At 43.8% G+C, this 18,754-nt stretch overlaps 1 protein-coding gene and 1 long non-coding RNA gene across 13 annotated transcripts in view; one reads left to right on the top strand and one right to left on the bottom strand.

Moving 5' to 3' along the window:
* Window positions 1-18,754, top strand: part of LOC122452559 — a 34,750-nt gene that overhangs the window by 9,097 nt on the left and 6,899 nt on the right. The window lies entirely within an intron of this gene.
* Window positions 7,012-18,754, bottom strand: part of LOC122452557 — a 72,450-nt gene continuing 60,707 nt past the window's right edge. For 6 of the 12 annotated variants that reach the window (XM_043486272.1, XM_043486274.1, XM_043486273.1 and 3 more), the window contains 3 exons: window positions 17,052-17,122; window positions 15,433-15,463; window positions 14,976-15,138 (listed from right to left, as the gene is read on the bottom strand). In XM_043486272.1, the coding sequence (XP_043342207.1) occupies window positions 15,014-15,138; window positions 15,433-15,463; window positions 17,052-17,122 (227 nt within the window). In that variant the 3' untranslated portion in view covers window positions 14,976-15,013. Of the gene's footprint in view, window positions 7,152-14,975; window positions 15,139-15,432; window positions 15,464-17,051; window positions 17,123-18,185; window positions 18,490-18,754 lie in introns of those variants that run through there. The other 6 variants (XM_043486277.1, XM_043486279.1, XM_043486278.1 and 3 more) reach the window with 5 other exon arrangements.

Below are 18,754 nucleotides of genomic sequence, written 5' to 3'. Positions count from 1 at the left end.
TTGCCTTTATAATATACAACCTAACAGGGCATGAGTTGTTGATTTGCACTGCTCTGATGATTAGTGAGGTTGAAAACCTTTTCCTGTGTATGTTATCCATTTGTATGTCTTGTTATGGAAATGTCTATTTAAGTCTTTGCACAGTCCTCAACTTGCTTATTTACCATTTTAATTTTTTGTTTGTTTTGCACTTGAGTTGTGGTATTTTCTTATATATTTTGAGTTTGAGCTCTTTATCTGATATTTGGTTATCTTTTTGTCCAACGGATTATTGAAGAAACTACCCTTTCCCTATTTTGTTGTCTTAGAACCTTGGTGAATGTCATTTGACCATGTATCCATGAGTTTACTTGGGGCCTTTTATTTTGGTCTTTAGGGCTATGTATCTGTTTTTGCCAGTATCACACAGGTTTAAATCCTATATCTTTGTAATGTATTTTGAAATCAGAGGTGAGAAATTTGATCTTTGTTCTCAAGATTATTTTGTCTATTTGGGGTCCTTAGTGGTTCCACATATTTTTGGACATGTTATTTCCATTTTTATGAAAATGACTTTAACATTTTATTGGTGTTGCAATGAATTTATACTTAGCTGTCGGTAGTGTACAAGTGTCAGCAGTAGTAACTCTCAAGTCTATGAGCGAGATCTGTCATTTCAGTTCCGCGTGCCTGTTTCACTCTCTCCGTGGGGTGTGTGGTGTTCAGTGTGCTGGTCGCGTCTCTCTGAAGGCCCTGTGTCCCTCCCTCCCTGATCTCAGAGTCAGTGGTGGAGGGATGGGCTCGTGAGGAGATGCAGTGTCTCTCCCTCCCTCCTCACCTCTTCTCTGATGATGTTCAGCACAGGCGCCCTCGGCCCTGTGTCCATACCTGTCCCCTCAAGAGGAATACCTGCTGGGAATTCCTGTAAGATCTGGATGTTGGCATTGCTGTTTCAGTGTCCCAAAGGCTCATGAGTACCTGGGCTGTCTGCATGAGCCCAGGAAATACCTATAAATGAATCACCAAATCAGGCCAGACAGATACTCTGCATAAACTGTTGGGCGACACTTCACAGGTCTGCAAGCCCTGTACTTGCCTGGACTTGGGACCAAAGAAAGATACCAGAGTCAATGACAGAAATGCCAAAGGGAAATAGATGGGATGTCCTGAATGTCCGAAGAGAAAGGGTCCAGGAGAGACACCCACTGAGGTAGCAGGTAATAAGGGGAACACAGCAGCATCATTCTTCACCCTGGGGGGAATAGGGAGTCTACCAGTTACTTCCAGGGGGAATTAACAGCAGATTGGCTCATTGGTTAGCAGCGACACCAGCAGAGGGCCACATCCCTCTTAGCCTTTCAGGCTAAAATCTTTCATCAGGCACAAGTCTTTCCTTTGTTACTCAATCAGCAAACAGCCGTCTTGAAATGGCCAGACGAGGCAGGTGAAGCAGCAGGAGCGGGTTCGCAGCTTCCTGTGTATACTGCACTGGCTCTGCTGGGTCTTGGTTGCCGCACAGGCTTTTCCTGCTTGTGGAGAGCGAGGCCTGCTCTCTAGTCGTGGCGCACAGGTTTCTCACTGTGGCGGCTTCTTTGTTCCAGATCGTGGGTGCTAGGGCTCTCGGCCTTCAGTTGTGGCATATGGGCTCAGTGGTTGCTGCTCCTGGGATCTAGAGCCCTGGATCAGTAGTCATGGCCACAGACTTAGATGCTCTGCAGCATGGGAATCTTCCCAATCAGGGATCAAGCCTGAATCTCCTGCACTGGCATGCAGATTCTTAACCACGGAGCCACCAGGGAAGCCTACAGGATTCTTAATCAACAAATTCCATTTCAGGATCCCCCTTACTGCATCAATCGCAGCTTCATTCAATAGTAAGTCTCACCTCTTAGTAGGTCTTATGGCATTTTGATTGGTTGTTATCCATCACTCTGCCACTTGGCTCATTCAAACTCTTTCGTATTAGAGCCTCAGAATGAATCGTCCCCCTCACCCGAGACACCTGGGGTTGGGGGCTCCTTCCTTCTGCAGGGAGCCCCTGTTGGTACCCACATGCCACACCCAGTTCTAGAGGAATCTGGGAATGGAGGAGCCTCCAGGCATAGAGGAAGTTCAGTCCAGTTTTGCCTCCTAAGTTTTGATGTGTCCAGTCAATCCTGTTAACTCCATGCACCCTGTTGTACTGTAGGTCTCTAGAACTTTTCATTGCAACTAAAACTTTGTAACTATTGAATAGACACTCCCCATAACAGACACTCCCCTTAGCAACTTCCTCCCAGCTCTTGGAACCACCCTTCTACTCTCTGCTTCTCTGATTTTTCCTTTAGATACCTCAGTTAAATGGACTCATGCAGAATTTGTCCTCCTTTGACTGGCTTATTTCACTCTTACTAATGTCCTCCAGCTTCATGCATATTGCTGCAAATGACAGGATTCCCTTCTTTTTTAACTGAATCACACTCCACTGTACATATACACCACATATTTTTATTGATTCATCAGCTTTTGGGCACTGGGCAGTTTTTCTATCTTGTTTGTTGTACACAGTGCAGCAATGGACATGAGGTTGTAGATCTCTCCTGGACATTCTAGTTTTATCTCCTTTGGACATAAACTCTGGAGTGATTGCCGCATCTTATGATATAGTTTTCTTAGTAATTTTTTCAGGGACCTCCACTGTTTTCCATAATGGCTATGCCATTTTAATCATTTTAATTTCTACCAACAGGGTACAAAAGTTCTACTTCTCCACATCCTTGATATATATATATATATATAAAAACTGCATCCTGAAAGGTGATTTCTTCTTTTGATTTGGATTCCATTTCTCTGATACTGACTGATATTGAGCACTTTTCCTATATGTATTGATCACTTCAGTGTCTCCTATGAAGAAATGTCTATTGAAGCTCTTTACACATTTTTTTAAACTCAATTATTTGCCTGCTGTTGTTTTCAAGTTGAGTTGTACTTGTTTCTTACATATTCTGTATATTGGACCCTTATTCAGTTACAAAGTTTGCAGATACTTCCTCTCATTATATAGGTTGCCTTTTGTTGATTGTTGAGGAGGCTATTCTTTCTTCACTTGGTAATTTTAGAACCCTGATAAAGATCATTTGTCCACACATGGCAATGATCCAGTGGCAAAAAAAAAAACTTATCACCTGTAGTCTTCTGAAATTAAGTATCTATTGATCTACAGATTTTGAAGAACATACTGCAAAATATTTTGGTGAAACTAGACAGTCAGAATAGGTAGATCAGATGTCCACTCCTTACTAACTTGAAGACCTCATAGTGAAGAAAATGAGAAGTTCAGTACAGGCCAAGGGACCACAGTTCTTCTGTGGTTACTCTAAGAGTCTCTTCTTGGAAACGCAAAAAATACGTCTACCCGAAATTAAATTCTCCAAGTTGATCATTAGAGTAGCAATATTATAATGTAGCTTAAAATGTTTGTTTGAAATTTCTGCTTTTGATAGGGAAAGAAGAAGGCCCGGAGAATTAAGAGCTGTCACTCTGACAGTTTCCTATTAACCTGGTTATATCTCATCTCTCTTCCACCCTTTTCCCCTCCTTTGGAGAGATCAGAGGACTCCTCTCTTTGTTGTTTAGTCACTAAGTCATGTCTGACTCATTTGTGACCCCATGGACTGCACGCTGCCAGGTTCCTCTGGTCATGGGATCTACCAGGCAAGAATACTGGGGAGGGTTGCCATTTCGTTCTTCGGAGGATTTTCCCAACCCAGCGACTGAATCGAGTCTCCTCCTTTGCAGGTTGATTCTTTACTACTGAGCCACCGGGAGGACTCTTATTTCAGTCTCTATAAAGCCTTGACCTGAGGCAGAACTTTGCAAAAGGATGCTGATTGCTTCAGAAACCACCACCTCTCACTGCTGCAGACTCATGGCTAGAACATGATTTCAGCAGAACACAGCATTGAACAGAAAGCCTGTCCTAGGAAGAGCTATTATACATCCTGATTTTTTTTTTTAACAACTGAGTTTACACATTGGATGTGCTACATGGGATCCCTGTGTACATGTGTCCTCACGCCAATGGTAGGACAGCTCTAGACAGTCAGTGTTCTAAATTTGAAGATCAGGGTGGAAATAGAAGGAGTTGAGACTTGTGCAAAAAAGACAGGATTGTAGGCTTTGCAAAAGTATTCTGCCATGATAGAGTCATTTTTTACTCTTAATTCTCATGCTCTATGAGTATTTTAGAAACTAGTATGGCATCTCCAGTGCAATGAGAACGATGCTTCTTATTGTTTTGAACATGTGTGTGTGTGTTTAGTCTAAGATCACAACTATTCCAGGGAAATAGATAAGGATCTAAGTGCCCTGTTCATTTCCTGATACACCCCACCTCTAAATCACAGGAGGGTTTCCTTTCTTATCTTTATTCAGCTGTTCATTTATCTTGGTCACAGAATAAAAAGAGGAGAGATGTGTGTGTCTGAGTGTGTGTGTGTGTGTGTGTATAGAAGTTAAAAAACATGTTGTGATTTTAGTGGCGTGTGTTTCCTATTCATGCAAATGTCTTTATTTTTTTTTCATTTATTTTTATTAGTTGGAGGCTAATTACTTTACAATATTGTAGTGGGTTTTGTCATACATTGACATGAATCACCCATGGATTTACATGTATTCCCCATCTCGATCCCCCCTCCCACCTCCCTCTCCACCCGATTCCTCTGGCTTTTCCCAGTGCACCAGGCCCGAGCACTTGTCTCATGCATCCAACCTGGGCTGATGATCTGTTTCACCCTAGAGAATATAAATGTTTCGATGCTGTTCTCTCAAAACATCCCACCCTCACTTCTCCCACAGAGTCCAAAAGTCTGTTCTGTCATCTGTGTCTCTTTTTCTGTTTTGCATATAGGGTATCATTACCACCTTTCTAAATCCCATATATATGTATTAGTATGCTGTAATGTTCTTTATCTTTCTGGCTTACTTCACTCTGTATAATGGGCTCCAGTGTCATCCATCTCACTAGAACTGATTCAAATGAATTCTTTTTAATGGCGGAGTAATATTCCATGGTGTATATGTACCACAGCTTCCTTATCCATTCGTCTGCTGTTGGGCATCTAGGTTGCTGCCATGTCCTGGCTATTATAAACAGTGCTGCGATGAACATTGGGGTGCATGTGTCTCTTTCAGATCTCTCAATTCCAGAAAAATAAATGACCCAATCAAAAAATGGGCCAAAGAACTAAACAGACATTTCTCCAAAGAAGACATACAGATGGCTAACAAACACATGAAAAGATGCTCAACATCACTCATTATTAGAGAAATGCAAATCAAAACCACAATGAGGTACCATTACACGCCACTCAGGATGGCTGCTATCCAAAAGTCTACAAGCAATAAATGCTGGAGAGGGTGTGGAGAAAAGGGAACCCTCTTACACTGTTGGTGGGAATGCAAACTAGTACAGCCGCTATGGAGAACAGTGTGGAGATTCCTTAAAACACTGGAAATAGAACTGCCATATGACCCAGCAATACCACTCCTGGGCATACACACTGAGGAAACCAGAACTGCAAACATCTTTAAATGGTAAGAGATCCTTCAACCTCTAGGACTGCCCCTTCCCAGAACCCCTTCACAAATCACTACCTTCTGTTAATTTATAATGAAATTTTTTCTCAAGTTTCAAGATAAGTTTCAAGATAAAAGCTGTTCTTATTTTCTATGGGATATTTTACTTTATTCCTTTAGTTTAGGTAACATTTTTGTTTAGAACTCAGTAACACACAGACATACCATTTATCATCATTTTATTCAAATTTTATATATGAAATCCCTATGTCCATTTACGTCTGCTCCATCATCCACTGTGACCAAGGAATGCCTGTTCATTTCTGAATAGTTATGAGATCTAACACAATTGACAACCATTCCACTCACTATATGCCTTTATATTTGGCTTTCTAATTTGTAAATATATGAATTTAAAAAGTATGAGTAAAATAAAGGCTAAGTTATCTACATTTAATATAAAGAGAAAATAAATGCTGTTAAGGACAGGGACTTCTTAAAGAAGATTTTTTATCAATCTTCCAATATTTAAGACAAAGAGTAACTAAAATATGTAAAATATTTGATGAATATCTTAAAAGTGTAAGATCATCATAAGAGATCCAATAAATGAATGATTGTTGTTGTTCAGTTGCTCAGTGTGCCCAACACTCTGCAATTCCATGGACTGCAGCACAGTAGGCTACCTGTCCTTGTATGAATGACCGGAGTCTCTGAAAGTAAAATCACAGCAAAGATGTTCAGCAAGTATTAAACATTATGATGCAAAGTTTTCTGGATAAAAGACTTTGAAACTGTTTATTAAAAAGAATAATGAGTATATTCTTGCAATGACTAATAGCAAATGAAACTGCAGTAAAGCTACTAGGTTTTAAAAATAAAAGTCCTTTGGGTAGCTGGAATAAAGATAGGGAAAAATATAAGGGGATAAAAACTAGAATTTTAAGAGCCTTTTTGGAGAGAAATTCTCTGTGTTGGAAGAAAAGAGACAAACACATTGAAGTAACACAAGGAGGGAATGATGAATCGTGAACTTTTCACCAGCCAAGCAGAATGAGTTTCAAAAGTCCTTACAGGCAAATAGTGAAAGATCTAAGGTATTTTGATCTCCTATGACTAGTGGAACGAGCAGATGTGAGAAAACAGAATCCTTAATGACAATGACTTGCAAACAGATATGAGGACTAAACTTGCAGTTCCTTACTCAACAGAGACGGAGCTGTGTGCCAAGGCAGAGACCTTGGTGGTGGACATGAGGGTGACTTCCTCACAACAATTCATTAAGTTCCACCTCTGTGGAGGGTGCTTTTCTATGCATTTTTACAAAAAAATATTTTAGAAGTAACAAGATAGATTAAAAACTCTAATGAAACACCTTATCTATAAATATTGAACATACAGATACATACAGAACTTGTAGATAAAACTGTAGATAAAACTAATACTAAATCTATACAACAAAACAACTTAAGTTATACTAAATGAGGGCCCTCAGGAAAGAAGCTGTGAGGCCTCCTTCGGTCTGGTGCAGATGAGGCTCCTGGTGTTGTCGGGGCTCCATTCCCTCTGGGGTCCAAAATGGGGTCCAGGTCTTCAGGGACTCAGCGTAGAGCCTGAAACATGAACACAGGTGATGGAGTCCCTGGGAACGTGCACTGTCAGACAGAAGAGGCTTCCCTGGGGAGGGTGTCCGGGACCCAGAAGAGCTCCCAGGATCTAGACTTGGCTTTGGGGCTCAGATCTGCAGGGCACTGTGTCTGGTTGCTGCTCTTTGCTGAGGGTGTTGTCTGTGAGCAGGAAGTGTTTAGAAATGTCCCACAGGAGCAAGGACACCTGGGCATCTGGCTGGCAAACCTCAACTGAGACTCAGGCAGAGGAACAGGGGACTCTGGGATCCGGGACTAAAAGCTTGGGTCCCCCCTTCCCTCTAGGCCATGGGAGGAGCAGGAGGGGAGATAACACAGGGGGTAGGAGAACCTGCCCACCCACCTTACACTCAGTACAACTGCTCCTGAGACCTGAGTGCTGGAAACGGACACACACCTGGGGTCTCTCTCTTCCCTAATAATCATTTCCAACCCCCAGCCAAACTCTTCTGACGTTTATGATTTTAAACTGGCATTATGTTTTTGTAATAAAAATGTACATTGTATATGTTTAGCATATTGCAACATTAAAATTGACAAAAGACACTGCTTTTTAAATTGTAATAAAACAAGATATGTTATTAATGACATGATTGGAAAAAAAGAAAAGAACATGAGTAACTTGAATCCTGCCACTCACCCCAAGGGTGCTGCTTAGATGCTTCAGTCGTGCCTGTCTCTGTGCAACCCTATGGATGAGAGCCCAGCAGGCTCCTCAGTCACTGGGATTCTCCAGGCAAGAATACTGGAGTGGGTAACCATTTCTTTCCCCAGGGGACCTTCCCTACCCAGATATCGAACCCTGAGTCTCTTTTCTCTCTTGCATTGACAGGTGGGTTCCTTACAACTACACCACCATCCCAAGTGCACATGGCACTGAGTTGCTTTCTGGTGTTTCTTTATTTGGGGAATTGGAAACACACATAGAAAAAACTACAGAACTTTCAACTTCAGGTTGATAAAATGTGCCTGAGGTAACCCAGGACCCCAGGGTTCTAGAACCTGAGGGACCCCAGACTTGGGCACCCCCAGGCTGGCTGGGACCCGCAGGACCAGGGAGCACCCACAGGGAGGCAGAGCTCCCAGGTCAGCCCCTGCCTGCAGGAGCTCTGGGCGCCTGTGTCTCCTTCACTCTGTTCCCAGGAGCCCAGGACTGGGGAGGGCGGGGCCGCCCCAACCTCTCTCTGCACTGGTGGTGGACTAGGGGTGCCCCCTGCTGCCTTTGGGGGGTTGGAGGGCAGAGCTGGGTCCTGCAGAGGGAGACGAGGAAGCCCCCAGGGGGGGTCTTCAAAGAGAACACGCTGGAACAGCAGCTCCTGGACTCCTGCACACAGTGGCCCCACAGTGCCCCAGCCTCCCTGCAAATGTAAGAGCGGCAGGAGAAGCCAGCCCAGCAACCTCGGGGGCATCTGGGGATGGGACCTGTGCCCTGGGGAGACGTGCCCAGGGCATCCTCCACTCGTCTGCATGGACTGTGACCACCCTCTGGACATGGACCTCTCACATGGAAGTACCTTCAGCACATCAGCCTTCACTGGTGTGGTGGCTCCAGGAGTCCGAGCCCAGGCAGGGACCCAGATCCTGTGTGCTGTGACTCATCCCCCATGGGAGTGCCCTCTACATGAGGGATTAACAGTGAGGACAGACATGAGGTGAAGTCACAAGTCCTGAGAGTGCAGGAGAAGAGAATTGACCTGGAGTTTGTGATGGACAGGGAGGCCTGGCGTGCTGCGATTCACGGGGTCGCAAAGAGTCGGACATGACTGAGTCACTGAACTGAACTGAACTGAACTGAACTGACAGGCACATGGTCTCCAGTATCAAGTGGCAATGAGATTTTTGCACCCTAGGATATGGCCATCGTAGTTCAGCATGCAATAGAAAGCAGAGTCTGCAGTGCACAATACCTGAGATGTGCTGACCAGAGAGCAGGCTTCCACACCAGTCAGTGACAGAAGCAGGAAAAGGAAGCTCTTATGGGAAAAATAATCTTTGAAGAGCAAACCAAGAAAAACTTTATAAACACAGCTCAGTGCAAGTCCAGGACAAAATCTCTCTATCATGTCATTAAAATATGAAAAGAATAAGTCTACACACATTTCCTTCTTCCTAATTTCATGTTCTCCTTCCTTAGCCTCCAAGCTGGGTGTTTAACCCTAAATTTCCAGGAACCCTCTCCCATCAGATCCCAACTGAATGTTGTTTCCTCTTGTGTCCCTTCCTCATCACTGCACCAAATGGTCTCCACAATGTATTCCATAGAAACACAACCATGAGCAACGAGGTGATTAGAATGAGCAACCCACCCACTTCTCCTGCTCCAGTTGAGGCCATGCTGGCTCTCACAGCATCACCCTGAACTTCTTCCTAGGATTCTGGAAAGACACTCCACTGTGGATAGCAGATGGCAGTCATCTGTGCTCTGTGCAGTCAGAGCCCTCCAATAAGACACTGATCTCAGTTGCAAACCTAGAGATGCTGAAAGAGTCAGTTCTCAACCTCTCACTTCTACAGGCCCATTAGAGCTCTCCCCTTCATGCTCACCAACCTGAAATCACAAGTGTTTTTGACACACGTAAAACATGCCTTTAAGCAATTGTAACAGTCACATCTGGCTAGTGGCTACCACACTATAAAACACAACAACCACTATATGAGTTTATACATGTGCACATGCTTAGTCACTGAGTCATGTTCAACAATTTGTGACTCCATGGACTGTAGCCCTCCAGGCCCCTCTGTCATGGAATTCTCCAGGCAAGAACACTGGAGTGGGTAGTCATTTCCTTCTTCAGGGGATCTTCGTGACCCAAGTTTCAAACCCAGTTCTCTTGCATTGCAGGTGAATTCTTTACCATCTGAATCACTAGGGAAGATTGAATGAATCTGGAGATCAGTGCCACTTGTTCTAACACTTCTGACAGATTGTGGTAGAAGAGTTTCTGGAATGCCAGGGGACTTTGTTACAAGGGAAGGTTAGGGCTTGCCTGGTGGCTGAGTGGTAAAGAATCTGCCTGCCAATGGAGGAGACATGGGTTGGATCCCTGGGTTGGGAAGAGGATTTGGAGAAGGATATGGCAAACCACTTTAATATTCTTCCCTGGAGAATACATGGACAGAGGAGCCTGGTGGCATATGGGTCCATGGGATCTCCAAGGGTCAGACAAAACTGAGTGACTGAGCATGCAAGGCTATATATAGGATGTTACCACCCCTCTGTTATCTTCTCTCTCCTGATTATTTCCTCTGCATTTTCTGGCCATTTCAAGATGGCTGTTTGCTGATAGATTAACAAAGACAAGACTTTTGCCCCATGAAAGTATTTAGCCTGAGGGGCTAAGAGAGGGATGTGATGCTCTACTGGTTTCCATGGTAACCAATTTAACCAAGGAACCAAACTGCTGTTCTTTCCTGCTGGAAATGGTAGACTCCCAACCCCCCACTCCAAGAGAAGAATGCTGCAGCTGCTGTCTTCTGCCTGTCCCCTGCTATCCACAGTGGGTGTCTCTCCAGGATCCTTTTACTTCAGACATGGAAATCATCCTGTCTATTAAACCTTTGATATCTCTGTCAACTCTGGGATCTTTCTTTGGTCTCAAGTCTAGATAAGCACAGGACTTGCAGGCCTTTGAATTGTACCCCAACAGTTTCTACAGAGCATTTGACTGGCTTGATTTGATGATTCATTTGTAGGTATTTCTTGGGGTCATGCACACAGCCCAGGTACTCATGAGCCTTTGGGACACTGAAACAGCAATGTCAACACCCAGATCTTAGAGGAATTCCCAGCAGGTGTTCCTCTTGAGGGGACAGGGGGACATGGTCCAGGGCACCTGTGCTGAACATCATCAGAGAAGAGGTGAGGAGGGAGGGAGAGACACTGCATCTCCTCACGAGCCCATCCCTCCACCACTGACTCTGAGATGAGGGAGGGAGGGACACAGGGCCTTCAGAGAGACACAACCAGCTCACTGAACACTACGCACCACAATGAGAAGGTGGAACGAGGCACAAGGAATGACATGACATTCCACGCTCATAGACTGGAGACTTAGTCCTGTTGACATTTCTACACGACCTAAACCTAAGTGAAGATTCATTGCAACACCAATCAAAATATTAATGTCACTCTCATAGAAATAGAAAAAGCAATTCCAAAATTATGTATGGAACTACTAAGAACTCCAAATAGACAAAATGAGCTTGAGAACAAAGATCAAAGTTTCTCACCTCTTGATTTCAAAACACATTACAAAGTTATTGGAATCAAAGCTGTATGATACTGACATAGAAACAGATACATAGCCCTAAATACCAGAATTAAAAAAAAAACAAGTAAACTCATGGATACAAGGTGAAATTAAATTCATGAAGGTTCTAAGACAACAAAATAGGGAAAGGGTAGTCTCTTCAACAATCAGTAGGATGGAAAGTGAACCTACAGAAAAATTGCAAACCATATATCACATTAGGAGCTCATACTCAAAATACATCAGAAAATTCCATGGCTCAAATGCAAAACAAATTAAAAAATAAAAGGTAAATAAATGAGTTGAGGAGTGTGCAAAGATGGTGATCAAAGCCATCTGGAGCTTTGGTCTGGAGGGAGTAGTGGGTTCTAAGGGGAGCAGTCACCCCAGGTCCTGCTGCTCTGAGTCTCTGACCTGGGTCTGGTCAGTCCCAGGAGACCAGGTCAGTAGGGCTTCATGAGCAAATGTGTAAAGAAAGCCAGCGGCCCCTTCACAGTCTCAAGAATCTGTGGCCATGCTGGCCTCTAGGGGCAGCTGGACATGGACTGCTCTCACGGGGAAGCACCTTCAGCACAGCATCCTTGGGAAGGGGTGGTGCTGAGACGAGCTTCAGGAGACTCAGCCCAGGCAGGGACGCCAGAGCACGTGTGCTCTGACTCATTCAACCCTGAGAGCACCCTTCATACAAGGAACAAACAGTGAGGACAAACATGAGGGGAAACCACAAGTCCTGAAAATGCAGAGGGAGAGGGTTCACGTCTCACCCACCACCTGACACTCACTGCGAGAACTTGGTCTCCAGGGTCAAGTGACTGTGAGACTTTTGTGCCCACAAGGATGTGGCCATCATGGGAGAATTTAAACATGAAGCCAAAGTTCCTCATACATAAAATCCTGCAGGTACTAACCAGAAGCCAAGCTTTCACATTTAGCAGTGAAAGGACAAGGAAAGAGTAGTCTTGTCGTAAAGGACATTTCTAAATGGACAAGCAAAAGGAGATGTCTTTAAGCACAGCACAATACAGCACACGATCACATGGGTCTATAAAATCATTAAAATATGAAAAGAACAAATCAAAATTCTACACATATTTCCTCCTACTTCCTCAATTTATATTCACCTTCCTTCATCTCCAAAGAGTTAAGTGTAACCCAAGTGGTCCTGGAACCCTCTCCCTCTTAATCCCACCTGAGAGTTGTTCCCTACCTGCGTTCTCTTCTGCATCACTGCTGTTAATACTTTCCAGGAAGCAGTTTGCAGAAAGACAACCAAGAGCAATGGTGCAGTTATTATACACGTTGACCCACCCATTTCTCCTCCTCCGCTTGGCTCACACAGCATCTCCCTGGTCTTTCCTCCAGGTTCACAGACCTCCCCTGTGCTTCTGGAGTCAGAGCCCTTCAACAAGATGTTGATCCCAGTTGCAAAATTTCATATGAGAGAGAGATGCTGAGAGAATCACATTTTAACCTTACACTTCTACAGGCTCAATATAACTCTTACATTCAAGCTTACAAAGCTGAAATTGCAACACTTATGGACACACTGGAAATATGGCTACTGTGATCAACAAATGTGTATTTTTTGTGATTTTTAAAAATATGTTAATTATTGTTTGAAATATGTTAATTATAGATAGGGAGATCTGACTAGTGGCTACTCCACTGGAAAGTTCAGCTCTCCTAGCTCCAAAGAAAAGGAAAAGGCAACTGATTGCCTCTTCAGGTTTTTCTCTGTTGTAGACAATTTGATGCCCTGATGAGATCAGTCATATGTAGGTATGCCTGGGGCTCTTGAACCTAGGCCAGGCATTGGGAGTGTGCTTGTGAACATCCCAATAGTAAGGTGAACACTCAGACTCAAAGAAAACTCAAAGCAGGGGGCTCACTTGTAGGCAGTGGTGAAGGGCATGGCCCAGAGCTCCTGTAGGACAAGTAAGCAGAGAGTAGGTTCAGGGGGGAGGGTGGGGACCTTCACCGTCTTCACGAGCCCATCATTCCCATCCCTGTCTCTAGAGGACCCAAGCAAGGCGGCACAAAAGCCTCCTTAGGAAGTGAAAAATTTGTGCACTGAACACCATAGAATACTTTTGAAGAAAGAAGAGACAAGTAATTGGAATGACACACCATACTCTTAGACTGGAATATTTAGTGTTGTTGACCTTCCTATGCTCCTAAAAGTGATGTACATATATGTTGAAACCACTGACAAGGTCTCATGACATTTTGGAAATAAAAAATCACAATGGAAATAAAAAATCCTCAAACACTAAAACTTATGCAACTGAAGAGAAACCCAAAGAGCAAAAAGTCTTGAGAGCAAATAGTAACAATGGGGCCTTCGGGCTTCCTGAATTCAAAACAGGTAAGAATGCCACAACAGTCAAAACTGTGTTCTACCTGCAGCAAAACAGGCAGAGAGACCAATAAATCACAAGGAAGGAATCCTGAATAAATTCACACATATGAGGCCAAATGATCTTTGCCAGGGTTCCAAAATGACCATGTGAAGAAAGGATGGTCTCCTCAACAATCAGCAGAAAGGCAAACTGATGGAATGAGAAGAAGTATCTGCAAACTTTGTATCTGCATAGTGGGCCAATATTCAGAATATATAGCAACTACTACAGCTCAACTTCAAAACAACAACAGGCAAATAACTGACATTAAAAAATAAAAAATGTGTAAATGGCTTCAATAGACATTTCTTCATAGAATACAGAGAAGTGACCAGTATTCATAGGCATAGTGCTCAACATCACTACATATCAGTGAAATGGAAACCAAGTCAAAAGGAGATATCACCTTTCAGGCTGTGTATTATAAAAGGAAAATAAAAAATGTTGGCAACAAAGTAGAGAAATGGAACTTTTGTACCTGTTGGTAGGGATATAAAATGACATAGCCATTATGGAACAGTTTGGAAGTCCTTCAATAAATTATTAAGAGAACGATCATAAAATCCAGGAATCACTCTTTTGAGTTTATGTCCAAAGAAGATAAAATGAGAATGTCCAGGAGATATCTACAATCACATATCCATTGCTGTACTGTACACAAAATCCAAGAAAACTGCCCAGTGTCCACGGGCAGATAAATCAAAGAGAAAATGTGGTATATACACACACTGGAAGGTGTTTCAGCATTCTAAAATGAAGGATATCTTGTCATTTGCAGCACCGTGAATGAAGCTCGAGGATATTGGAAAGAGTGAAATAAGGTGGTCAAAAGAGGACAAATACTGCAATTTCCATTTACCTGATGTATCTAAAGGAAAATTCAGAGAAGCAGAGAGTAGAAGGGTGGTTCCAAGAACTGGGAGGAGGTTGCCAGAGGGAGTGTCTGTTCAATGGTGATAAAATTTTTGTTGTAGGATGGAAAAAATTGTAGAGACAAGCTGAAAAACACAGTGCATTGATTAACAGGCCTGACGGGACACTGAGTGATAACTGAAGGTCAGGGTTCCAGAGCAGTCACAATGGGAACACCCCGAGGTTCTCAGTTTGGCTTTTCAACAAAGGAGGGTCGAGAGCTGGGGCCATTGTCCTCAGCACCTTCTTCACGTGAGGAAAATGAATATTAAGCAAACATGAGGAATGGCTGAGCTGAGGAAAGAATCAGGTAATGTATAGACAGTGTGCAGAGGTGATGAGAAGTGCTGAGAAAGTTCACAGGTGACTTGTGCTGTGTAAGAAGGAAACCTCCTGAGGAAACACACAGAGACACAGAGCTTCAGAATCGTACCAGTGGGCCCACACATGGGCCCCCAACCCCGATTCACACAAACCCACAGCATCGAAATGATGTCGTTGCCTCCAGGTACCACAGAACAAAGACACTGTTCTTTCCTGGGAGATCAGTCTCTTCTCTGCACCTCCCGCCCGCACCCCAAGTAGGAATCCAGCATCAGGGCCACTCTCCAACCAGAGCCAGTCAGAGAACCCCAGCTTTATCAGTTGGATTGTACCTCAGCAGAATGATGATCCCTGAATATTTACCGTGTTCACTGGCTTCCCCAGATTCCTGTGACTGGAGAGAAGGAAACAGAGTGAGGTGTCAGCATCCTGAACTTCGTGCACTAAGTTTTCTGTCATGTGGTTTGTCTCCTCAGATAACTAAAACTCTTTATTTCAGTGACTCCAAAGGAAAACACAGAGTGTCCTGTTGCAAAGTCCCTTGCACATAAGATCTCTCAGTTTCAATTTGTCCAACAAGAACACATTGCTTTTCAAGAAAGAGTACTTTCTGCTAAGCAAAGTACCTACAGTAGTAAAGGATGCTGTCATTTTTAATGTCCTTTTGAAACAGGTCTGTGTTGATAATAGATTTATCCTCATTCTTTTCCCAGCCAAGGAATTACATGCCTCAGTGGGAATGTAAATTGTCAGATGACTATAACTGTATTTGTCTGAATAACAGATAAGGTGAAGCAACAATGTTATCCCAGATCAAATAAGGTGCACTTACGTTCACAGTACTCAGAGCCTGTACCTCAGGCAAGTCCTGGAAGGGTGCCATCACCAGACTCTCCTGGGAAGCTAGAGGGACAAGGAAGAGACATTGGGGCACAGGTGAAGCTGCTCACTAATCACTCAGGAAACTTTTTGTTGGGGCGGGGGCATGGGGTGGAGTGTATGCTTAAGGCGTCAGTAACTTGGGACTGAGTTGCTGTTGAATCATCCTCTTTGTTGTATAAATAAGAGCAAATCGGAGGAGCAGGAAATAATGAAACAGAACCTCTGCATTTTAACTAGTGATAACCTAACAGATTGGGAAAAAAGAAACACTAAAATGTATGCCACCTTTCAATGACAGAGACTCATGAACCTCCTGCCTGTTTACATCTTCTGCAAAACAACCCCTATCCAGAAGGATTTCTTCCTAGATCACTGCCTCCCCAGGATTCAGTTAAAGCTACTTTACTTACTGAGTTGTCTGAGAGAGTTTGTTCTTGATTAAACGCAGTCTCTGTTAGAGGACTGAATGCAATTCTCACTTGCCAAATAGCTATTAAGCCAGTATCATTCAGGTCATGTTTCTTGCCAGTCTTCATTTCCCAAAGAATATTTGCACGTCCCTGAATGAATGTCTGTTCACACTCAGAGAAGCCATACATTGAGTGGGACAGTTCATTATGGAGAGAAAGCATGGGGTAAACGTTGAAACTCGGCTATGAAGGTTTACAAGAGTCAATGTCACCAAGCAGAACAGGCTTAGGGTGTTGTTACAATGGTAAGTTAAGCAATGTGCAGATCTGTGGCCTAAGTGCCTATCACCTGTGCCAAGATAATCTACTTCTATTTGAGTTCCAGGAGATGCATGGACCCCTTGCTCCGTGACTAGGGCTGAGTGATAACTGAAGGTCAAAGTTTGGCGAACTCCTCTCAGAATCGGTACAGTTGCCTTGGGCAATGACACTAGTCACCAATCAGATTTGGCCTGTACCGTGTCTTTACACCTCTCAGATCTGTTGGATTGTCATAAATGATGTCTTTTCCCAGCCAAGGAATTACATGCCTCAGTGGGAATGTAAATCAGATGACTATAACTGTATTTGTCTGAATAACAGATAAGGTGAAGCAACAATCTTATCCCAGATCAAATAAGGTGCACTTACGTTCACAGTACTCAGAGCCTGTACCTCAGGCAAGTCCTGGAAGGGTGCCATCACCAGACTCTCCTGGGAAGCTAGAGGGACAAGGAAGAGACATTGGGGCACAGGTGAAGCTGCTCACTAATCACTCAGGAAACTTTTTGTTGGGGCGGGGGCATGGGGTGGAGTGTATGCTTAAGGCGTCAGTAACTTGGGACTGAGTTGCTGTTGAATCATCCTCTTTGTTGTATAAATAAGAGCAAATCGGAGGAGCAGGAAATAATGAAACAGAACCTCTGCATTTTAACTAGTGATAACCTAACAGATTGGGAAAAAAGAAACACTAAAATGTATGCCACCTTTCAATGACAGAGACTCATGAACCTCCTGCCTGTTTACATCTTCTGCAAAACAACCCCTATCCAGAAGGATTTCTTCCTAGATCACTGCCTCCCCAGGATTCAGTTAAAGCTACTTTACTTACTGAGTTGTCTGAGAGAGTTTGTTCTTGATTAAACGCAGTCTCTGTTAGAGGACTGAATGCAATTCTCACTTGCCAAATAGCTGTTAAGCCAGTATCATTCAGGTCATGTTTCTTGCCAGTCTTCATTTCCCAAAGAATATTTGCACGTCCCTGAATGAATGTCTGTTCACACTCAGAGAAGCCATACATTGAGTGGGACAGTTCATTATGGAGAGAAAGCATGGGGTAAACGTTGAATTTCTTGGACTCGGCTATGCAGGAGGTTTACAAGAGTCAATGTCACCAAGCAGACTGTCAAGTTCCACGGTGAGGTCTATTTGACACCTTCCCTTGAGAGTGTGCTGCAGGGTTTAACCAATGTAAGGCTTAGGGTGTTGTCACCCAGTACAGTGAAATATCTCCCTGATGGTAATCTGCTTTTGTCCTTGGTTAAGCAATGACACTAGCACCAACAGATTTGGCCTGTCCTGTCTAAACCAGGGCATACACCTCTCAGATCTGTGAACTGACCAGGAGGATGTCAGTGCCTAAGTGCCTATCACAGTAATGACTGTGCCAACGTTGGTGATAATCTACTTCTATTTGCCCTGGGTTCCTTGACCACTGAGACCATCTTACAATGATGGACACGGTCTGGACCTGTGGAGCTCTAGTACATCCAGGCAAAAACACAGATGCATGGACCCCTTGCTCCGTGACTAGGATTTTAACGCTGAGTGATAACTGAAGGTCAGGGGTCCAGAGCAGTCACAATGGGAACACGCCGAGGTTCTCAGTTTGGCTTTTCAACAAAGGAGGGTCGAGAGCTGGGGCCATTGTCCTCAGCACCTTCTTCACGTGAGGAAAATGAATATTAAGCAAACATGAGGAATGGCTGAGCTGAGGAAAGAATCAGGTAATGTATAGACAGTGTGCAGAGGTGATGAGAAGTGCTGAGAAAGTTCACAGGTGACTTGTGCTGTGTAAGAAGGAAACCTCCTGAGGAAACACACAGAGACACAGAGCTTCAGAATCGTACCAGTGGGCCCACACATGGGCCCCCAACCCCGATTCACACAAACCCACAGCATCGAAATGATGTCGTTGCCTCCAGGTACCATAGAACAAAGACACTGTTCTTTCCTGGGAGATCAGTCTCTTCTCTGCACCTCCCGCCCGCACCCCAAGTAGGAATCCAGCATCAGGGCCACTCTCCAACCAGAGCCAGTCAGAGAACCCCAGCTTTATCAGTTGGATTGTACCT

This window comes from Cervus canadensis, chromosome 13 (assembly GCF_019320065.1).
Source record: "Cervus canadensis isolate Bull #8, Minnesota chromosome 13, ASM1932006v1, whole genome shotgun sequence".
Classification (NCBI taxonomy): domain Eukaryota; kingdom Metazoa; phylum Chordata; class Mammalia; order Artiodactyla; family Cervidae; genus Cervus; species Cervus canadensis.
Note: the sequence above shows the minus strand (reverse complement) of the source record. Positions and strands in the feature narration are given on the sequence as shown.